At 39.1% G+C, this 8,594-nt stretch overlaps 1 protein-coding gene across 3 annotated transcripts; it reads left to right on the forward strand.

Annotated features, from left to right (window-relative positions):
- The first annotated feature begins 212 nt into the window (after positions 1-212).
- On the forward strand, positions 213-5,564 carry LOX6 (PLAT/LH2 domain-containing lipoxygenase family protein). 3 transcript variants are annotated; one of them, XM_088903499.1, is made up of 10 exons: positions 213-365; positions 652-1,139; positions 1,812-2,089; positions 2,203-2,440; positions 2,575-2,907; positions 3,061-3,146; positions 3,248-3,355; positions 3,441-3,742; positions 3,881-4,147; positions 4,531-5,564. In XM_088903499.1, the coding sequence occupies exons 2-10, from the start codon at positions 740-742 to the stop codon at positions 5,288-5,290; spliced, it is 2,772 nt and encodes a 923-aa protein (XP_088759625.1). In that variant the 5' UTR covers positions 213-365; positions 652-739; the 3' UTR covers positions 5,291-5,564. The 3 variants fall into 3 exon arrangements, with proteins under 3 accessions (XP_088759625.1, XP_088759626.1, XP_010248907.1); XM_088903500.1 differs by having other exon boundaries at positions 693-1,139; XM_010250605.3 differs by lacking the exon at positions 213-365 and having other exon boundaries at positions 370-1,139.
- The last annotated feature ends 3,030 nt before the right edge of the window (positions 5,565-8,594 follow it).

Raw genomic sequence — 8,594 nt, forward strand, 5'->3', positions numbered from 1 at the left:
TTTTACAGTGGGCCTATAAATTTAATATCGATGTGGAATTTTATCATTGGTTCCACAACCCGAGCTAAAACGTTCAGATAATCCGAATTTCCCAAAGTAGACGGTCCTATTCCCAGTCTATAATTAATAATTTACCCCAAAACAAATAATAAAAATAAAAAAAAAAGTCGCACGTTGCTATGTATGTTACACGACCAAGAGACTGGCTGCACAAGTGTAGGAAGTAATGAACGATGAGATGATGATCCGCAGCTGGTAGGTGGGGGTGGGGTGATGACTGATGACTGATGAAAATAACCATGATCTTTAGACTGGCTGCACAAGTGTAGGAAGTAATGAACGATGAAGATGATGATCCGCAGCTGGTAGGTGGGGGTGGGGTGATGACTGATGACTGATGAAAATAGCCATGATCTTTCTTTCTTTCTGCACTTCTTCTCACTCTGTCATAAAATAAAATAAAATAACCATTAAAGGGTTGCGATTGCATCTCCTCCCATCAGGCAACCCATACCCATCTCTCTTTCGTTCTTTGTTGTTTTCTCTTTACTCCCTCTGCAGCTCTGCTATGATCTGGTAGGAGTAAAGAGACCCAGTTTTGTTCCGTTAATGTTTTTTGTAACAAGAGTACTTGTCTTTTGAATATTCTAGATTTCTTTGTAACAAGAGTACTTGTTGCTCGTCGTTGCCAGTCGTCTACATTCTACATCAGTTTGTTTCTCAGAGTTTAGCTGCCAAGATGTTTACGGCGCAACCGCCACGCCACTTCAACTCTACTATCACTACTTCTTCGGCACCCCGATCACTTGCAGCGGTGATCGCCGGCACCAGGAAGCATGGAAGTATCAGAAGGACCCCGAGACCCGAACTCGGTACAAGGGCCACCGGGATTCGCTCAATTCGGGCTGTGATCAGCAGCGAAGACAAGGCTGTGGGCACTGCCACACCACCGTCTACGGACTCTAATGGGTCATTAAGGTCGTCGTCGTCGTCTGTTATAGATGTAAGGGCCGCGATCACAATTAGGAAGAAGATGAAGGAGGGGTTGGTTGACAAGATTGCTGATCGATGGGAGTCTTTCATGAATGGAATTGGTCAGGGGATCATAATCCAGATGGTCAGCGAGGAAATCGATCCCGGTTAGCTCCCCTGTTTTATGTTTTCAATTGTTTGAACTTCTATTGGAATTGGCATGAACTCTGAGAGATTTCTTATCTTTGCAACATGCAGCATGCTCTAGATTGTCTTTTTTGTTTGATATTGATTTCCCTCTCCCCAAAACAAGAAAATGGACTCCACTTATTCTCCAAATAAAATAGGCATTCTATCTCTCTCTCTCTCTCTCTCTCTCTCTCTCTCTCTCTACCTTCTCTATATTATTTTCCCCACTCATCTCATTTCTTCCTCTTCTTGGACAGGATCCACTTGATGGGTACTAGTTGTAATTCGTTTTCCCCTTCCCTTTGGTTTTCTTTATATTTATATTATTAATTTTTTCCATCAAATGGTGATCTTGTTGCAGGTTTTTTTTTCCTCCTTCCCTTTGCCTTTATACTAAAATAGTTCTATTTAACCAGTCGTCATTATGTGAGAGGGAAACTCCACTTGCTGCCTGCATTCCTTGTTAGTTTCATTCAGTCAGACATGGGTTTTGGACTTCTTTTTTTGCCTTTTGGAATTTTTACCCATCTCAGACAGTATTTTTTATCGACCTTCGTGTGTCTGTGTTCTGTGTTTATTTGTTTGCCCGTGCATGCTCGTCCTTTTTCCTCTGGTGCAGGATCAAAGGTGTTCCTTTTTTCTTTTTCCAGAGACCAATTCAGGCAAGATTGTAGAATCACCTGCAAGAGGATGGTTGCCAAAACCATCAAACCGTTCATATATTCTCGAATATGCTGCCAATTTCACTGTGCCTTCCGACTTTGGTTGTCCTGGGGCTGTTCTCATCACTAATCTTCATGCAAAGGAGTTCTACTTGATGGAGATTGTGATACATGGTTTCAGTGAAGGCCCCATTTTCTTTCCTGCAAATTCATGGATCCACTCACAGAAGGATAACCCTGAGAGCAGAATAATTTTTAGAAATCAGGTAAAAATGCAGTACAATTTGATTGCATTTGCCTTTAGTGTATGAAATCTGGAAGGTGTGTACAATAACATTGTTCATTGATCTTTGAATGCTGCCTTTCTTGTCTTAAACAGGCATATTTACCCTCACAAACACCAGCTGGTCTTAAGGATCTTAGATGTCAAGATTTACTGAGCATAAGGGGGAATGGGAAAGGTGAGAGGAAGCCCTTTGAAAGAATTTTTGATTATGCTCCTTATAATGACTTGGGCAATCCAGACAAGGATGAAGATCTTGCCAGGCCAGTTCTGGCTGGTGAGGAGAGACCCTATCCTAGGCGTTGTCGCACTGGAAGACCCCCGACCAAGTCAGGTACGGTGCGTTCTAAAATATTACTGGGAAATCCTGATAGCTTTTACATTTTCAAGTCTTGAACCAGTTATGTTCTTCCTAGATTGGTGCTATTGTTTGTTACCAATCAATTATGCTTTCTGGATTGGAAACAGATCCTTATTCTGAGAGTAGAATTGAAAAGCCTTATCCAGTTTATGTTCCTCGGGATGAAACTTTTGAAGAGATTAAGGAGGCAACTTTCTCTGCTGGAAGGCTTAAAGCCCTGTTTCACAATTTGATACCATCTCTTGCTGCCACTTTGTCAAGCTCAGACAACCCCTTCAAGTGTTTTTCTGACATTGATAAGTTATATAATGATGGTGTGCTCTTGAAGCATGAAGATGGAAAAGGCGTCCTTGAGAACCTGTTGTTGGCAATGTTGATGAAAAAGGTTTTGAGTGCTGGTACAGTGTTATTGAAATATGAAATTCCAGCTATAGTTTCACGTAAGTATTGCTCCTTTGTATTTTAGGTGGATAATCTGGGGATGAAACTTCCATATAAAATTGTTTTCAGATCCTATAAATTGATCTCAACTTTCTGTTTGAAAATCCAATTTTTTATGTGTTCTGCAGCTTGATCTAGTTTCTTCTTTACAGGAGATAGATTTGCATGGCTTCGTGACAATGAGTTTGCACGTCAGACTTTGGCTGGTGTTAATCCAGTAAACATCGAAAGACTGAAGGTATTCTGTACTTAATGAAACGAATTTGTCTGTTGTTAGTGCAATGTTTTGATTCTACCGTTTCTTTGTGGCATCCTTGAGTTTAAAATGATTTTTTGTAGGAATTCCCTATTCTCAGTAAATTGGACCCTGCAGTATATGGACCTCCAGAGTCAGCAATAACAAAAGAACTGATTGAGCAGGAACTAAATGGAATGAGTATTGAAGAGGTAAAATTATGTAAGATGCATGTTTAAATGCTTCTGTATGTAACACATTTTTAACACTATACTTTTCTGGTGATTGATGAAACAGGCAATTGAAAACAACGGATTGTTTATACTTGACTACCATGACATGCTCTTGCCTTTTATTAAAAAGATGAATTCCTTGCCAGGAAGGAAAGCTTATGCCTCTAGAACTGTTTTTTTCTACAACAAAGCTGGCATTCTGCGGCCTATTGCTATCGAGCTTTCTCTTCCTCCAACACAATCCAAGCCTCAAAATAAGCATGTTTACACTCATGGACATGATGCAACAACCACCTGGGTTTGGAAGTTGGCCAAAGCTCACGTGTGCTCAAATGATGCCGGTGTTCATCAGCTAGTGAACCACTGGTAAGATGATTGAAGGCCTGGTGCATGTATACAATTATACATATAGGATAATCAAAAGTAAAAGCATATTTTGCATATGCTGCTTACATCAATTTATCTACTCTAATCTCTAATGGATTGGTGCTTGCAACTTCTCAGGTTGAGGACTCATGCTAGTATGGAGCCTTATATTATTGCTACTCATAGGCATCTTAGTACAATGCACCCAATTTACAAGCTGCTGCACCCACATATGCGATACACATTAGAAATTAATGCATTGGCGAGGCAAAGCTTAATAAATGGAGGGGGGATTATTGAGGCTTGTTTCAGCCCAGGAAAGTATGCCATGGAAATCAGCTCAGCAGCCTATAAGAGTATGTGGAGATTTGACATGGAGGCATTACCAGCTGATTTGATTCGGAGGTAATGTCATCTTGTGATTGCCTTAGCCTATTTAGTTTTTCAACTATTTTTGATTAGGGATTGACTTTGACAGTTATTCAGAATATCAAAACGAGAGAACCCAATATTGCATGGGTAACCAAACAGAGGTCCTCCTGTTCTCTCCCTCGATATATAATCTGTGTATTCTGCGTTTCATTATTAGGAACCAATTTTCTTGATTTCAATTCCTTTTTTCTACACCTTAACAAGAAGGTGAAAATGTTAAAATTGACAAAATTCAGTATCTAGTAAATTGCAATCATCTTCCAGTGGATGCATGTTTTGGATGATCCCCATTTTTGAGTACTATACTTACTTTTCATCGAAACTAAACCATCATAGTTCTTTTCTATAAATTTCAGGGGCATGGCAGTAGAAGATCCTTCTATGCCGTGTGGCATTAGACTAGTGATTGAGGATTACCCTTATGCTGCAGATGGGCTTCTCATATGGTCTGCCATAAATGAATGGGTAGAAGTATATGTTTCTCATTTCTATTCTGAACCTGGTAGCGTCTCCTCTGATGTGGAACTCCAAGCTTGGTGGAATGAGATCAAGAATGAAGGTCATCATGACAAACGGAATGAACCATGGTGGCCTAAACTGAACACCAATGTAGACTTATCTGGCATACTGACCACAATGATTTGGACTGCTTCAGGACAGCACGCGGCTATAAACTTTGGCCAGTACCCCTTTGGAGGGTATGTGCCCAACCGTCCTACCCTCGTGAGGAAACTAATTCCACAGGAAAACGAACCTGATTATGAGAAGTTCCTTCAAAAGCCTGAGCAAACTTTTCTATCATCTCTCCCAACCCAACTCCAGGCCACGAAGGTGATGGCTGTCCAAGACACCTTGTCGACCCACTCCCCGGATGAAGAGTACTTAGGTCAGGTGCACCAGTTGCATTCCCACTGGATAAATGATCTCCATATCCTAAATTTGTTCAAGAAATTTGCATCCAAATTGGAGGACATAGAAGAAACAATAAACGCAAGGAATAAAGATACACGTCTAAAGAACAGAAGTGGTGCTGGTGTTCCTCCATATGAACTGCTTCTTCCCACTTCGGGTCCTGGAGTTACTGGCCGTGGGATTCCAAATAGCATTTCTATATGATGGTTCAGCTTATTTGCGCCATTGTGACCGACTTTTCATTTTCGTCAGCCATAACTGCTGCACATAATTGGCTTTTGTTCGAGGCTTGTTATCTTTAAGCAAATTCTTCCCACGTTTCTTCCTGATGTTTAATATTCGGATTGGGAAATGGAATATACTCGTCTCAGTTCTCGGCATTGTAATTTGGCTTTGCGGGCTCACTCAGTGTAAGTTGGATTATAGATGATGAATTGAAGATGGGTTTAGTTAAATCTTAAAAGATTAGATTTTGTCATTTTCCTAGTGTTCTCCTATCAATCAGAATCAAAAAACAAATTGAAGGTAAAGGAACAAGAATATGTGTTCAGGTGATTCATCTCAGCGCAATATTTGAGTATGTTTCAGGGAAAAAAAACGTTTTAATTTCACTGGGCTCTGCAGTGGAACCTCGAGACATTAAGGGTCCATTTGGTTTGCAATCAGGATTGGAATTGGAATCAGAATCCCCTGTAATTGGAATCGCCTATTTGCTTGTTTGGTTCTGTCAAGAATCAGAATCAGATTTCAATCATTGATGTTTGGTTTATTTGGAGTTGAAATTGCAATCAATTGAAAATTTTCAATTTTGCATTAGTGTAACTATTATTTTAATAATATTTTATGAATATATAACTATTATTTTATTAGTATTTAATAATTAATATCTTAATGTTTATTATTACTTTAGTAATATTGTGTTACCATTTTCTTATCAATTTATTAATATTCTATTGTTTTTGTTTTATTAATTTAAAATTAATTATTATTTGATAGTTAGTATGTTTGTATTTTATTATTACTTTAATTATATTAATTAATTTATTAATATGTTATTATTAGTACTATTTTATTATTATTATTTCATGTATTGTTTATTAATATTGTATTATTATTATTATTGACATCTTTTTATTAATTTAATAATATTTTATTAATATTAGGTATTTAGGTTGGGGGGCTATAATGGCCATTCCCCCATATATGGGGGAATCCAGGCCAAGAATGTAAATCAATCTATGAATGGGAATCCCATGCCAGGCATTTATTCCAAGGAAACAAACGGACAATAAGTATCAATTGAACATGTTTTGCCTAACAATAGGGGCATTTTTGACACTTTGGGCCATGAATGGAAAAATTTATAATCAATCTGGTTGCCAATCATGGGTTTTCATTAAAATTCACGAGGGGTTTTGACCAATCAATACCCCCACCCCCCAGGCCCCCACTACACACAACTAGGGGTGGGACTTTAGCGGGTTAGGGTTGGGATTTTGTGAAAATTTCAATGGAAAGCCTGAACCCAAGCCCAAAATAGTATAAACTGTTTATTCGGGCCAACCTTAGTTGCACCCTAAGCCCTGACTTTAAGGTTGTGTTTGGTTTGAAGAAAAAAGTAGGGAAAGAAAAGGAAGGTAGGAAAACCCATACAAGGTTTGTAAAGATTTCTCTTCCTTTCCCTACTTTTTCCTTTAAACCAAATATAAACTAACTAACTGCAAAAACCTCCCCTGACGTTATTGGCCCATTCCCTTGATTTCGTTGGATACAATGAAAATTGTCGAATTATTTTTACTTGTCTACTAGAAGAATTAAATGTTTTTTAATACCAAAATTTATACTTATTTGTCTCTTTGGTTATTGTCCCCTTTCTTCTGAAAAATAGACTTGTTAATAGACTTATTCATGGGCTGGGTAACCTAATGGTCCAGCTTAGTCCAACCTGTTCTAAGTTGGGCTTGAACATGAATTTAGGCCCACGGACTCGAGCTCAGGCTCAAAACACTGGACCCGACTTTTTTGAGCCAAGCTCATGCTTTCTTAAAAAAACCCGATCTTAACCTAATTCCGACCTAATAATATATTATATAACAAAAAATATATCTTACATAATAAAATATATAATATATTATTTTTCTTTGTTTCCCTTCTCTTTTTTCAAGTCATAGTGAGATCTTTCATTATTTTTGGGTTTTGATGTCTTTTAATATAAATAAATCAGTTTTTTATTTAATGAAAAAGAAAAAAAAATCTTTAATCCCAATTTTTTTGCCAAACTTTGGGCTTTATATGAGGGTTGGATCGGGTTCAAGCCCTAGGCTTGATGGTTAGGCCAGGCTTCGGGTAGGGCCTAAATGTGTCCTGTTAATACAAAGACAAAGTCTGGCTTGGCCCGTGAGCAGGTCTACTTGTTGATAGGATTGCAACTTGGGCGGATCCAACCCAAGCCCGGACCGATACAACCTACAATTTTACGTGGGCCTAGCCCTTAGATAACCCCAACCTGGCCCGAGCTTGACCCTACCTTATCCTAACCCAAGTGTGATCCACCTATGTACATACATATATGTATTTTTTTTTTTGATGAATCATACATATGTATGTATAATTTTTTTTTGGTAGAATATATATATATATATATATATATATATATATATATATATATATATATATATACCTTTATATTAAATTTTAATGTGAGTTGATTGACCAGCATGAGCCTAGCTTGGGCCTGAGCCCAACCTGAATGCATCAAATTTTAGTTTGGGTCAGGCCCTGGACTAGATAGTTTGGGCTTAACCTCATACTTGAGCCTTATGCCCAGTTCTTAGGGTTGAGCCTAGGTTAAGTTTAAACCCAACTTGCAGAACTTGCATCCATACTTGTTAATGGGCTTGGTAGCCCGATGGGCTGGCCTGACCCGACTAGACCTGTTCATGGGTTGGGCTGGGCTGGGCTTTGACTCTTTATTAACAGAAAAATGTTAGGCCCGAGCCCGAGCCTGGCCTGACCAACGAGCTTACAACTTGGGCCCGAGCCCGGCCTTGATAAAAAGCCTGAAGCCCGAGCTAATAAAAGAAATTCAAATTTTTCCCTATTCAAATGGACATTTTCTATTTTAATTTAGATGTTTTGTTCTCCTATTTAAATGAAAATGGGCCTACAAGTGAATCAACAACATTCTCAAATCAAAAAATTTATTCAAATGGACATCACATAGGGTTTTTACTTAGGTTTAACTATAGGTCGGGCCGGGCCGGGCTCGGGCCAGGCTATTTTGGCAAAGCCCGAGCCCGGCTCGAATTTTATGCGGGCCGGGCTTTTTGGCCCGAGGTTAAGCCCACACGCCAAAAAGCCTGTTCAAACCCGTCTGGGGGTTGGGCCGGGCCGGCCCGTCGGGCCACTCGGCCCATGAACAGGTTTAGACCCAACCCATTATTTATCAGGATTGAACAAAATGATAGGCCTGCGTGATGGGACTTGGGCTTTAAACACTAGAGCTAGC

The sequence above is a fragment of the Nelumbo nucifera genome, chromosome 4, assembly GCF_055504915.1.
Source record: "Nelumbo nucifera cultivar China Antique chromosome 4, China Antique-T2T, whole genome shotgun sequence".
Classification (NCBI taxonomy): Eukaryota; Viridiplantae; Streptophyta; class Magnoliopsida; order Proteales; family Nelumbonaceae; genus Nelumbo; species Nelumbo nucifera.

Bases quoted from the DNA above. Each gene is read 5' to 3' on its own strand.
- LOX6 (XM_088903499.1), top strand. From the start codon at position 740: ATGTTTACGGCGCAACCGCCACGCCACTTCAACTCTACTATCACTACT. The intron at 2,090-2,202 runs GTAAAAATGCAG...TGTCTTAAACAG, and splicing joins GAATAATTTTTAGAAATCAG to GCATATTTACCCTCACAAAC. The intron at 3,743-3,880 runs GTAAGATGATTG...GCAACTTCTCAG, and splicing joins CATCAGCTAGTGAACCACTG to GTTGAGGACTCATGCTAGTA.